The sequence below is a fragment of the Dipodomys merriami genome, unplaced genomic scaffold, assembly GCF_024711535.1.
Source record: "Dipodomys merriami isolate MVZ:Mamm:240054 unplaced genomic scaffold, mDipMer1.0.p SCAF_4, whole genome shotgun sequence".
NCBI classification, from domain to species: domain Eukaryota; kingdom Metazoa; phylum Chordata; class Mammalia; order Rodentia; family Heteromyidae; genus Dipodomys; species Dipodomys merriami.
In genome coordinates, this window is record NW_027205603.1 from 36,443,825 (window position 1) to 36,459,143 (window position 15,319).

The 15,319-nt window shown below is 36.5% G+C and overlaps 1 protein-coding gene across 3 annotated transcripts in view; it reads left to right on the top strand.

Annotated features, from left to right (window-relative positions):
* The window catches only part of Nkain3 (sodium/potassium transporting ATPase interacting 3), a 586,475-nt gene that overhangs the window by 448,366 nt on the left and 122,790 nt on the right, over window positions 1-15,319 (top strand). For all 3 annotated transcript variants that reach the window (XM_069990797.1, XM_069990798.1, XM_069990799.1), the window contains exon 4: window positions 6,212-6,409. In XM_069990797.1, the coding sequence (XP_069846898.1) occupies window positions 6,212-6,409 (198 nt within the window). The remainder of the gene's footprint in view (window positions 1-6,211; window positions 6,410-15,319) is intronic.

Consider the following 15,319-nt stretch of genomic DNA (forward strand, 5'->3'; position numbering starts at 1 on the left):
ATAACAAAATGCTGAAATAAGGATACAGGATGACCCATTGTAACAATGAGATGTCCAAGACACTATGTTGAAAATGAACTTTACATGTGGTATATATACACAATGGAATTCTATGCCTCCATCAGAAAGAATGACATTTCCCCATTTGTTAGGAAATGGAAAGGCTTGGAAAAAATTATATTAAGTGAAGTAAGCCAGGCCCAAAGAAGCATAGGTCCCATGGTTTCCCTTATTTGCAATATCTAGTATAGGTATGAGTCAAGCGGAAAAGGTCAGATAATGTGATGTTAGGAAAATGAACCCTTAAATATGTATTTTAATGTTTTCGTTTCTTTCATGCATGTGTTTCTAACGCATTTATAAGATTATTTCTTTGTTGCTTTGTATGTCCCTCCCCCACAGTGTAACCCCCGCTTTCACTATATTTGATGTCAGTATAACATGTGGAGGAGATGGGGACAAACAAGTCGTTTAAGGATTCAGGTGGACCTGTTGCAACAATGAGAAGTACAAAATGTCATGTCAAAACCAGCTTTACAATGTCGGTGTGGGGGGGGGTATAATTGGGTGGGGGGAGGAGGGAGGCTGGGAAGGGAGGTGAAGGGTAAACAAAGGAGGAGGCTGCAATGCTTGGTAAGAAATGTATGCATTATCCTGCCCATGTAATTGTAGCCCCTCTGTACAGTATGTTCTCAAATAAAATTAAATTAAATTAAAAAAAAAAAGAAAATGAACTTTACAATTTTGCGGGGGAAGGGGGAGAGAGGAGTTGGGGAGGTATGGAGGAAAGGGATGGTAGGGGAAAAATAAAGGAGGACTATCAATGTTCAATAGGAAATGGACTCATTACCTTGCTCATGTAACTGTAACCCCTCTGTACAGTATCTTTACAATAAAAATATATATTAAGAAGAAAAGGATAAAAAGAGAAATGACCTTCAAACTAGTTAAATTTATTTTTACTTATATTATTATTTTTACTTTAGTTGATCTATGATTCAGCATTTGCCCATCTTTTTCAAACCTACGTGGTAACTCAAAATATCAACTAAATGAGTGGTCCACTGCAATTATGCATTTGTGTATGTTAAAAATACTTTCAGTCTTCTGTAGGATTCATTTCCACTGGCATGCCTTGTATCAAAAACTCAGTTGTCATTTGTTATGGTTTTGTTTGTGTTTGAAATCCAAAACTGAAAGGCATAGAAATCAGACACAAGCAAAACAAAATTTCATAGCACAGTTTAGAATTTGAGTATGATTTTATGCTATTGATATTCAATTTCAAAATTTTATAGTCATTTGCAAAGAAGAGTAAAGTTTATGTATGGAGTCCTAGTGTTTAAGAGAGAACAATGCTGGGCAAGATCTGGGTGCAATACATACATATCTATCTGTCTACCTATCCATCTATCTATCTATTTACACACACATATGATTAGTTCATAAATTATCTTGTGTTTCATTTGTGTAACATAAAGCTGAGTCAAAGTTATATTGAACTTACAGAAAAGTTGTCTGGAGATGAATGCTTAAAGAATTGGAATTGCTATGCATTTGGAGCCCATGCTAATTCATTCTGAGCTAATGAATTCTATCAAGATTAAAATAGCATTCAGCTTCTCTATAGTGATCAAGAATAACTGTAAGAGATTAAAGCTGATGACCAGAAAAGGGAGCAATCAAGGTGCCTCTCTAAACTTTGCCTGTAGGTAAATTGCCTCATCTTAAACTGACAGCAGCAGCTAAAGCAATTATTTTTCTATAATATTTTCCCTTCAGAAGGTAACTGCAAATGATACTTGTAGAATATCAACAATTTCCCAAAATGAAGAGAAATGTTTTATTATCAATAAAGCACTGTTACTGTGAAAGTAATTGAATAGCAAATCAATAACCAAAAAAAGAATGTATGATGCCTTATTATTAATGTAATGGGAGACATAAAATTATTTTGGCTTGTTCAAGGTGAGTTAAATCTGAGCGTTCAGAGGATCATTTTCCACTAACCTTCAATGGGAATGTTTCTAACTCACAAATCTCTTGCCATATATGGCAGAAAAGGAAAGGCAGACTCCCTTCCTGCCCTTACTCCAAGGTCTACACTGATGACTTTCAGTATGAGCCATTTACAAGTTCAAAGGCTTTCCATTTTCCACTGTATTTCTTAAGTTTTCAGGATTACAACCTGAATTTCAAGAACTGGGCAGTATTCCATGCCATTAGGTAGAGATAGTCCTCAAAGAAGGCTTCAAAGTACTTAGAGTATTATGTGGGTTGCATAGTTGGCCTGTAGGCTCTGACTTCTTCAGGAAGGCCATGAAGGTTCTTGTCCCAGCATAACCCCTAGCAGGAATGACAGCAGAGCTTGCTCAGAGTCTGGGGCTTAGAAAGACAACAGAAATTGACCCTGTTGCTGCGCCTCCAGCCCATGGCACTGTGACCTGGGGCAGTGACATCACCATCAGGCACTTTTCAACATCACCCCACCCTCACCCCCAGTTCTGCTTCACATAGGCTGTAATAATCTTTATCTGCACAGCAATATCCTTTTTTCTCATCTGTTCTTTTCAACTAACTGCTCATGACAAATATATATATTTATAGACATACTAGGCATAAATTAAAATATATGTGTGACATGCATGACATATATATTTATATATGTATAAATATGTACAATATTATAATATATACATATATTATACATATATATACATATATTACAATTACAATATATACACATACATATATATATATATTACAATCTTAGACTATCATAGTTGACATTACAGAAATACAAGTTGAGTAGCACTCCTTAGGACAAAAAATGTCACATATTTCAGTCATATCAGAACAATATTGGAATATTTGTATATACATGGATTATCTTCAAAACTGGAGCTAAGCCTAAACACAAAATTATTTGTTTCATGTACATGGCTTGAAAGCAATTTTATACAAGTTTTTAGTGTTTCTGCATGTTGACTGTGTTCTGTCCTGTGAGATCAGTTGTGGAATTTTGCATGTGCACCTCCATATTGCAACTCAAAAAGTTTCACACTCAGACATGAAACATTCTGAACTTCAGTTGTCTAGATTAGAGATACTGAGCCTATGTCAAAGGTCATCTATCAGAATCCTAGGCTGTTAGAAAGAAATGTACTCATTACTGTACTTATGCAACCTCTCCATACATCACCTTTACAATAAAAAAAAGAACTTTGGAGACATTTTGACATATAAAAATTAAGCAGTGATACCATAGCTAAGATATGTAACCAACCCAGATGCCACTCAGAAGATGAATGGATCAAGATAATATGGTATAAATACACAATGGAAATCTATGCCTCCATCAAAAAGAATGACATTGCCCCATTTGTTAGGAAATGCCAAGACTTGGAAAAAATTAAGTGAAGTAAGCCAGGCCCAAAGAAACATAGGTCCCATGATTTCCCTTATTTGCAATAACTAGTATATGTCTGAGACAAGCAGAAAAGAGCCAGATAAGATGATGTTAAATGAAATGAATCCCAAGATAAGGATACAAGTGGTTCTTTTCTTTCTTGCTATTGTTTCTAATGTATTTATAAGGTACCATGATATTTTTTCGTTGCTTTGTATGTCCCTCCCCCACAGTATAACCCCTGTTTTCACTGTATTTGATGTTGGTATAATATGTGGAGGGGAAGGGAAAAAACAAATTGTTTAAATAGGGATACAGTGCAACAATGAGATGTACAAGACGCTATGTCGAAAAACAAACTCTACAATTTAGGCATGGGAGGAGTATAGTTGAAGAGATTGGAGGGAAGGGATGGTAGAGGAAAAACAAAGGAGGAGGCAACAATGCTTGATAAGAAATGTACTCATTACCTTGCTCATGTGACTGTAACCCCTCTGTATAGTATTTTTACAATAAAAAACGTATTTTAAAAATTAAGCAGTGGCTACTTTGGTCTGTTTCCTGTGGTGTTATTGTGTGTGTGTGTGTGTGTGTGTGTGTGTGTGTGTGTGAAAATACCATACAGAGGGGTTACAACTACATGGGCAAGAAAATGAGTACATTTCTTATCAAGCATTGTTGCCTCCTCCTTTCCCCCTTCCTATCCCTTCCCATACTGGCCCCCCCCCCCCCCCCCCCCCGCACCCTGCCATTCCTATTCCTCCTGCGCCCCTCCCCCACCACCAATGTGGTGTTATTTTTTGGAGACAGCTAAGAAGGAAAGACCTGGCTCCCTTCAGATGGGAAGAGTGGTCAGCAGTTCAGACATGCTGACCAGGTAAACGTCAGGTAGTGAGATAGGGTGAAAGATACAGCTCAAAGTACAAGGTACCCAGGATCAAGTCCTTCCCACCACTAACAGCTGTGAGCTTCCTTAGGAAAATTATTTACCTCTCTCTGACTCACTTTTTTTTGGATTGCTGTGACAAATTACCACAAATGTGATGTTAAACAACAGAAATGTATTCTGTCATAGTTCTAGGAGTCTGAAATGAGTTTCACTGAGTAGCATTTGTAGTATTCGGAGAGCTGAGTTGTCTCTCAACTTAAATCATTCCTGGCTGCTTCTGCTTCCTATGGCCAATAACATTTCTTAGCTGGTGACTGCATTACTTCTGCAGTCACATTGCCTTTCCCTCTTTTTCTTTGCCTCTAATCAGAATGCATGCAATCACAGTCAGGACCTACACAGATAATTCAGGATAATCTCCCCATCTCATGATCTTAACTGAATCACATCAGCCAAACCCTATATTGTAATCTGAGGTAAAATCACAGATACCAGGGACCAGGATATAAAAATCTATTAGGTGAGCAATTATTCATTATAGAGAAGTTAAATTGATATTATGTACATGAACATAAAAGAATATGCAGTTGTTTTCCATATTTTTATGTTTCCTATCCATAAATTCAACCAATCCATGATTGAAAATAATAAAATAGGAAAACAATTCTATCTGTACTGAACATGTACAGATTTTTTTCTTCTCATTCTTTTTTTTCTGTCAGTCCTAGAGCTTAAACTCAGGACCTGCACTGTCCTTGAATACTATTGGCTCAAGGCTAGTGGTCTACCACTTTGAGCCACAGCTTCACTACCCGTTTTTGAGTAGTTAATTGGAGTCTCACAGGGACTTTACTTCCCTGGTTGGCTTCAAACCACAATACACAGATTTCAGCCTCCTGAGTAGCTAGGATTATATAAGCATGAGTGACCAGTGCCTGACTTCATTATTTCTTAAACAATGCAACAGAACAATTATGTATATGATGTTTTCCCTATATCCTTTATTAGGCATGTTAAGTAGTCTGGAGATAATTTTGTGTATGGAACTTGTACATACAGACTCTTTACTATCTCAGTAGTTCCTAGACCCAAGACCCCATGAAACCCAGAAACAAGTGTAATCATGTAATTCACTTATAGCAATGCCTAGCATGCAATAAAGCATTCAATTAGTCAAAGATGGTTGTAATATCAATAACAATGCTACAACAACAAGAATGAAGCAAAAAGGTTTCAAAATATGTGTGTGTGTGTGTGTGTGTGTGTGTGTGTGTGTGTGTGTGTGTTTATGTGTGCGCACGCATGGTGTACAAGTAAGTACTCAGGGCTTCTTGCTCTCACTCACCTTATTTGCTTACACAGCTTGTGCTCTACTACTTAAGCCAGGCCTTTTGTCAGGCATTTCACTAGTTAAAGGAGATGGAGACTCACAGACTTTTTGTCCAGGCTAGCTTTTAAACCTAGTCCTTTCTTCTCAACCTCTTTAATCTCAGTTTTAGCCAGGATACACCACAGGCACCCAGCTGGGAAATAAATGAACATATGTGGAAGGTCTCACATCAGAATTCTTGATGTGGGTTAATTTTACCACATTAATATCATTCACAGAATATATCACTACATTACATAAGTTTGACCTGACAGTGTATACCACGGTGTATACACACACACACACACACACACACACACACACACACACACACACACACACACACACACACACACACACACACACACACACACACACACACACACACACACACACACACACCCATATTTGGCTTTGACTTTTGTTTCATTTCCGATGAAAACCATGTCAGCAGTTTCATCTATCCTGAATTCTTCCCAAGTTTAAAGCCAAAGGTGATGTGATATAATTCTGTCCTTTGTTCTCTTGTCTCCTGCCCACTTAGGATACAGACCTGATGACCTTCAACATCTCTGTGCACCGATCATGGTGGAGGGAACACGGGCCTGGTTGTGTCCGGAGAGTGCTGCCTCCATCAGCACATGGCATGATGGATGACTACACATATGTCTCTGTCACAGGCTGCTCCCTCAGCTTCCAATACATGGAGGTCATCCACAGTGCTGTCCAAATACTGCTCTCTGTAAGTCTCACTTTGGTGTCATTATCTGATCAGGACTTTTTTCTTCCTGGTATCTTGTATCTACCTACCTGATAAGTAGTGCCATGAATAAGCACAAGAAAGCATTACTGTGGTTATGGCTGTGATTGTGGTGTCAATAGTCATATATACTGGCAGCTTACATCTTTTTCTTCTTGGAAATCAATGATATGCTATAGTTGCTAATTTAGATACAAACCACACAACTCAATGAACTAATATTACCATTTCTCATATTATCTACTAGCTACCTCAGAAATGGCTACTAATGCATATTCTTCTAATGCATTTTTCTTCCAGAGAAAGAACAATGGAAACATCCCCCGCCCCCTGCCATTTGTTCAATCTAAGAAACCTCATTTCAAGTAAAGACTACTTACCAAATAATAATAATAATAAAAATAATAAAAACAACCCAAATTCCCCTCAGTAGATTAATGGATCAAGAAAATGCGATATATATATATATATTATTAATTCTATGCCTCCATCAGAAAGAATGGCACCGCCCATTTGTTAGGAAATGGAAAGAGTTGGAAAAAATTATATCAAGTGAAGTAAACCAGGTGCAAAGAAACATAGGTCCCATGGTTTCCCATATCTGCAATAACTAGTATATGTCTAAGACAAGCAGAAGAGGTCAGAAGCTATGTACATATGACCATATAACCTGATGCTAAGCAAAATGAACCCTAGGATAGGGACACAGAGATTTTATCCTTCTTGCTGTTCTTGTTGTAATGTACTGTGTGATTTTTTTTGTTTCTTTGTATGTTCTTCTCCCATGGTACAACCCCTGTTGTCACTGTCTTTGATTCCAGTGTCCTGCATCTTACATATACATTTTTCTAATTTGGGGAGAGGAAGGGAAATAACAAAATGCTGAAATAAGGATACAGGATGACCCATTGTAACAATGAGATATACAAGACAGTATGTTGAAAATAAACTTTACAACTTTGTGGGAGGGGGGAGGAGTCGGGGAGGTGGGGAGGAAAGGAAGGGTAGAGGAAAAACAAAGGAGGGGGTAACAATGGCTCGATAGGAAATGGACTTGTTATCTTGCTCATGTAACTATAACCCCTCTGTACAATATCTTCACAGTAAAGAATATATATATATATAAATATATATTAAAAAATAAAAAATAAACCCTCCAGAGATGCTTAGCATTGCTATCTGGATACAGTTCCACATAGAATAACAAGAAACAGAATTTTCTTAGTTAGATCACAGAAAGTGTATTGGCTTGGTTCTATGAAATTTTTTTCTATCAGACTGACTTATCCACAGTTTGGCCACTTGTGCTGGATGATTAGTTTAAAGTAATTTTATATTCTAGAATGATGTGTGTTTGAGACACACCAAAGACTTGTCATTGTTTTGATCAAAATAGAATAGAGCTATTATCATCCACACTTTCACATATCTGGCTAGATTTAAACTAAGAGATGAAACCTCAATAATGAACAAGAGATATAAAAGGGGTATGTGAGTGAAGAATGTACTTTAGAGTTGTTTCTGGAAGAACTTTAGAAACCCTTGCTATTATTTACAATATCCATTATCTACTATTATGAAATAAATGACTCCAAACTGTAGTTATGTAAAACAGTATCTGTTCTTTGCGTAGAGTTCTGTGGGCTAGGAATATGGGCAGTTAGCTTCATATAAAATATTCTGATTCAGGAGGCAGGGGGCAGGGCATGGGAAGGGATGGGAAGGGGAAACAAAGGAGGAGGCAACAGTGCTTGATAAGAAATGTACTCATTATCTTGCTCATGTAATTGTAACCCCTCTGTACAGTATTTTCATAATAAAAAAAAAAAGATTCTGATTCAGATCAGGTGAACCATCTAACCAGAGATCTAAATAGATACCTACCTGATCTAAGCTATCCAAGTGGCCTCACTCATCTGTCCATGCTGGCTGCTGACTCTCATTTGCCTCAACATAGTTTCTCACTCTGCAAAAGCTCTCCTACAGTGAGGCAGCCAGGTTCTATATAAACCTCCACTAAGCAAGCTTTCATTAAGCTTCTACTCAAGGAATGTTTGCTGTTGTCCCATTTTACAGGGAGCCATATGGCCAGACCCAGAATCAATAAAGAAGGGCATTATAGAGAGACAAGAAGTAACGGTTCATTTCAGGTGACCAATGTAGTGTTCTTACCTCACTTATTCAATTAGTTAAATTACTATTGTCTGACCTGCATGTCTCATGTTTTAGAGAATGTCTGAATTACAATTTTCTAAAAGCATAAGAAAAAAAAAGCAAAGATCTTTAGTGTTCTTGTTTCAAAAAGGCAAACTTAACATTGAATTCAAGGAAAGAGATTATAGCTCAATGCCAATAATTTCCTCCCAGACATATAACAGGGTGTCTGAACAGGATATTATAGGAGTCTATAATAACATTTCCATGTATAAATGTAATGTACTACCATTTTTCTATATATGATTGTCTTCTCTTATTGCCTAGCCTTTCTATAATTTAGCAGCTACATATGAAATGTAAAATACATGTTTTTAAATCCCTACTTTTAAAAAATGTGGAAACTAATTTTTTTTATTTTTTGTTTTTTATTGTGAACATACTGTACAGAGGGGTTACAATTACATGGGCAAGATAATGAGTACATTTCTTATCAAGCATTGTAGCCTCCTCCATTGTTTACCCTTCACATCCCTTCCCAGCCTCCCTTCACCACCCACCCCATCCTCCCCCCCCCCACACCAAAGTTGTAAAGTTTGTTTTCAACATGACACCTTGTACTTCTCATTGTTGCAACGGGTCCACTTATATCCTTTTTTTTTTAAATTTTATTTTATTTTATTTGAGAACATACTCTACAGAGGGGTTACAATTACATGGGCAGGATAATGCATACATTTCTTACCAAGCATTGTCCACTTATATCCTTAAACGACTTGTTTTTCCCCTTCTCCTCCACAAATTATACCGACATCAAATATAGTGAAAGCAGGGGTTATACTGTGGGGGAGGGACATACAAAGCAACAAAGAGATAATCTTATAAATGCATTAGAAACAAATGCATGAAAGAAAAAAAAACATTTAAATACATAGCTAAGGATTCATTTTCTTAACATCGCATTATCTGAGCTTTCCTGCTTGACTCATACATATACTAGATATTGCAAATAAGGGAACCATGGGACCTATGTTTCTTTGGGCCTGGCTTACTTCACTTAATATAATTTTTTCCAAGCCTTTCCATTTCCTAACAAATGGGGCAATGTCTTTCTTTCTGATGGAGGCATAGAATTCCATTGTGTATATATACCACATTTTCTTGATCCATTCATCTACTGAGGGGCATCTGGGTTGGTTCCATATCTTAGCTATGGTAAATAATGCTGCAATAAACATAGTTGTGCTGGTAGCTTTAGTGTGGTCTTGTTTGTAAACATTTGGGTAAATGACCAAAAGTGGGATTGCTGGGTCATAGGGGAGCTCTATGTGGAGTCTTTTGAGGAACCTCCATATTGCTTTCCAAAGTGGTTGAACAAGTTTACACTCCCACCAACAATGAAGTAAGGTTCCCTTCTGTCCACATCCCCTCCAGCATCTGTTGTTGTTAGAGTTCTTGATTTTTGCCCTTCTAACTGGGGTGAGGTGGTATCTCAATGTTGTTTTGATTTGCATTTCTTTTATGGCTAGGGAGGTTGAGCATTTCTTCATGTGTCTATTGGCCATCTGGAAGCTAATTTTTAAAAAAAAAATATTTCAGACTACTTAAGGTATAAAGAATTTTCACCATGTACTAAATGCCAAAGGTTTTTGTATTAAAAGGTTTGTTCAGAGTTGTACATATGTAGAGAATCTTTTTACATTGCTAAGCCTCTTTGTAGAGTCATAATGGTATGGTGTTCAATACTTTACAGTGTAGAAAACTGGCACAGGATCAGAAAGCCAAATTTATAGCAATGTAAAGGCATCTGATAAGGAGCTGGGCCGTCTCATAAAAGCATAACCTAAAGGGAAATCTAAATAAGCTGTATACGTTCCCACCAAAAAGTCCTTGTCACTTAAATATGAATTTCTCCATATTCATAGCTGCCAGCATGCATATATGGTTCTAACTCTACTATTCAGCCTTCAGGAATTAAAAGGATTAGGCACTGCTCTCTGAGGTTTCTTGTGTACACATCTGCCAGACAAAAATTTTAATATTTTATCTTTTTACATTAGAATACAATACATTGTGATTTTGTTTCACAACTATGAAATTGCATTAGTCCACCCAAACCCTCAGAAGATATATTCTAAGACCCGGCCCCCAGTGGATACTCAAACTACAGATATTTCTAAATCTTACAATACACTATGGTTTCTTTTTTCTATACATTTATACCAATGAAAAAGCTCAATTTATAACATAAGCACAGGATGATACTAACAATAATACCACGTAGATCAGAATAACTTCAGCATGTCAGAATTTTTCTTTCCTTACATCAAGAATGTTCTCCTTTTAAATTTAGTGTGGGTTTTTTTGTGTTTTGTTTTTGTTGTGGGTTTTTTTGAGCCATCACTAGGATGACAGGCAGTTGTTACCAGGTCCAGCTTACCTTTTGTGGAGACAGAGTATCCCAAACTTTTCATCTCCATCTGGTGTGGAACCATGATCTTCCCTTGTTAACCTTCTAAGAAGCTCAGATTACACAAGGGAGTTACCAGAGCCTGGCTTAGAGCTTCTTTAAGTGCATTATAACATATGAAGTCACTTACTGCTCAAAATAACCCACAAGGTACCTATTATTATAAACATTTTACAAACAGGAAAATGGAGACTAACAAAGAGAGTAAGCAATTTTCTTGAGGCCACAAATTTGTAAGTGTGTGAAGCTGGACCTCAAACCTACACAGACAGACTCAAGAATTGGTTCTCTTCCCCATCACGACACAGCCTCTCAGCATGGGAAAGGAGCAGCTCTTGCTTCCTTGAAGCCCATTTTCAAGTTCAAGAAATCCCTCAAATCTGGGAGGCTGAGAATCTTGTTTTGTTCACAGAGTTGACTTGACAGCATTTGAAGATAACAAAAAGTATGCTTATCTGAGTATGTTTATAAGATATTTATAAATAGAATAAAATATAATATCACCTTTCACCCTTGAAAACATCTCCCAGTCACCTTTTCCTTGTTTAAAAGTAGAAAGCTTCACTATGTCTAAAATGCTAAATGTATAAGACTTGTTTTCCCTCTGCTGGGCTTTCTAGGTAATTGGATGAGAAAGGAAGTCATAGACTCTGCTACCCTAAGTTCTTCCTAGATTACCCTCTCCAAAAGATTCAATTTTATATGAAATACATGACTTCCATCTTTACAAAATCTTGAGGCATTTGTAAAAAGTGCTTGCTTCACAGAAACAACGTTGTAGATGACTTACTCCCTACACACTATCTCTAGTTTCTGTATTTAGTTTCATTCTCATAAAACTGAATCAATAGATGATTTAACAGTTTTCCTCAACCAGGAAATCATGTATAACACAATCAAAATATTGAAAGGGGTTTGTGGTGGAGAGGAATAATTGTCATAGCAACAACAGTCAAAAACTTGGACAGAGACAGTTCATGTCTGTAATCCTAGCTACTTAGGGAGATGAAATCTGGAGGATCTCAGTTCAAAGTGCCCAGCCAAAAAAATTTATGAGAATCGATATCTAAAATAACCAGCACAAAGCTGGGCTTATGGTGTGGCTCAGGTGGTAAAGTATCAGCATAGCATAGCAAGCCTCAGATCTTGAGTTCAAACCTTAGTACTGCAAAAAAAAATATTTAGCAACATATTTGTATTCTGAAACAACAATGTTGCTGGCTGGTCAATGAAATGTTTGGGATTTAGTATCAGGTTGATGAGCTATGATTTTCATCTATTTCTCAGTATTTGTGTCTATGCAGCATGCTATGGACACAATTCTACATGGCTTATTGATACTTATTCCATATACCATATAATTCACCCTCTGAAAGTGTATAATTCAGTAGTTGTCAGAGTATTCCCAAATGTGTGTAACTTTCACTACAGTTAATTGAGAATGCATTCATCACCTCAGAAAGAAAACCCCTGCCTTAATCATCATAGACTATGTGCCCTTCCCCCCACCCCCAACCAAGTAGTAATCTGCTCCTTATCTGTAGATTTATCTACAACATGCTAAAGCCATACCTACAAAATGATGGAAGTTGTATTATATGGCTTTTTTATCTGGCTTCTCTTACATAGTATAGAGTCATTCTTTGTTTTGTTTTGTTTTTGTACTGGTACTGGGTCTTGAACTCAAGGCCGGGTGTTGCTGTCCTTAAGCTTTTATGCTCAAAGCTGACACTCCCACTTCTAGCTTTTTTGGTGTTTAATTGGATTTCAAGGAAAATCTAAAAAATTTTTCCTGACCAGACTGGCTTTGACTCAAGATCCACATATTTTAACCTCCTGAGTAGCTAGGATTACAGGCATGAGACACCAGCACCAGGCTATATAGTTGGTTTTTGTTTGTTTTGTTTTGTTTTGTTTTTTGCAGTTGTGGGCTTGAACTCAGAGCCTTGGCACTATCCTGAGCTCTTTTGCTCAGGTCTAGTACTCTACCACTTTGAGCCACAGCTCCACATCCAGTTTTTGAATGGTTAATTGGAAATAAGATTCTTACAGCGACTTTTTCTGCCTGCCCAGGCTGGCTTCAAACCACAGTCCTCAGATCTCAGCCTCCTGAGTAGCTAGGATTACAGGCGTGAGCCACCAACGCCTGGAGAGGCTATATAGTGTTGCAGGTCCACCTAGGCAGCATATTTCAGCTCTTTGATCCTTTTAACAGCTGCACTTTTAGACATGTATAATAGTCAAATTTTCATAACTATAACCCATTGATAAGATTCTACAAGAAATACAGACAATATGCCATGTATTTATCCAGAAAATTTCATATACTTCCTTTCTGGAAACATTTGAATTACAGATAACAATTCCTGGCTCTTATATAGATATTTTTGGGTTTTTTATTTTACTTTTTAATTTTTATTTATTTTTATTATTGTAGAGGTGATATAGAGAGAAGTTACAGTTGCATGAAACAGGTAATGAAAATAATTCTTTTTGAACCATGTCTCTTCTCCCATCACTCTCTCCCAGTTTTTCCATCCTGTCCTCACCACAACATGTACAGTTCATTTTCCACATAGTGTCCAGTGAATACCACTGCTGTATTTGTCCACCCTTTGTTCCACCTTTTTTGTGTCCTCCCCCTTACCCTCCCAAATACAACCAACCAAGACAAAAGGAAAAGCAATTAAAATTTTTTCTTGTTTCCTTTTGCTGAAGTTCATTTCATAAAATATTATTTTATATGATCATATGTACATAACTATTGAGCCTTTGTGATCCACTCTGATGCATATCTTCATTTGGCCTCAATAGGTGAATGTCTAGAGTTCTATATAATTTATCATGTCCCAGTGTGTATGTGTATGTGTATTTATATAATATAGATATTTTTCTTGTATAAACTTAATACTAATTTTTCTAACACTGTATAAGGCAACTGTGGGTTTTAATCATTTAAAGCATATGAATATTTAAGGGTCAAATTCTATTTCATAACTCTCCAAATGACATGTATATGATTGGATTTTATTCTTTATGTTCATGATTTATCACTGAGACACTTGTGTTTCCAACCATAAATCTCATCCCATTTTCAAACAACAGATTTTATTTTCTTAATCCTTAGTACTCATGATTATCTAGACATGTTTGCAAGTTTTCATAAATTATTAATGCCCTACAATTTCTAAATAATCTCTGAAATATTGATTATTAAGTGCAAAAGTGAGTTATGATGTTTAGTATACTTAAATACAGTTTCATCAGAGAAATGCAAAGTTTAATTAGAAACCATATCTAGCACAAAAGCCATTAATATAGAACTCTGAAATCTGTTTAATAATTAATCAAGACAAATATTGTGACTGTAGATTCATGAAGATATTAAAGCAAGAAATTTAATTTTAATGAAATTTTACTTAGGATAATTTAATGTCATTAGGATGTTGGCAGATTTTTTCATCTTTATCTCTAGGTTAGAATAACTATTAGGTAAAGAAAGGGAAGTTTTCATAATAACAAGAATTAATTTAAAAGCATTCACAACATTCTTTTAAAAGACATGAAGAAAATGTCATGTCACATTTTGTATGTCACATTTTGTGTTTTTTATAGATGAAAATAAGCACTTTGATTCAGAAGAAGATATTCCTATGCTCTTTCTTTATACAATGCATTATGGTTTGAGCCTAGGGGGTGAAAGATGGAGATAATCATTCTGACTTAATTTTCTGGTTTGTATGTTTGTACTGTGGCTATATGGAGGTGAACTTCATGTGATCCTACCCGTATTATCTCTTTCAGTCTGTTATGGGAAGTCAAACAACATTTTCTTAGGACAGCAAATAAAAGTTGTCATATGTATTGCTGAATGCTATCAGGGATCACAGGAGACAAGACACAGAGAAGCTATGTTTTTAACTTCTATCAGAAGAGCTCCCTCTTACATGAGAGTAAGAGAAAAGAAATTATACAGAGGAGGAAAAACATATTCAAAGACATTTAAAGAAATGTTTGAGCAAAGGATGTGTGAATTGAAGCAGTTTAAAGCTGAAAAGAAAAGCTGGTGACAGCCATGCTAATGCATAGATTTAACAGTGTCATGTTATACCCACTCCTTGGAGATTCACTATGCAGTGTAGCATATCAAAGCATTGGAGAAACCCTGCTGTTAACAAACAAATCAATGAAAGCTAAGGAGAGATGAACCCTTCTGACTAAAAGGCACTGAGGACATGGCACACCTAAGTTTGGTATGTGATCCTAGA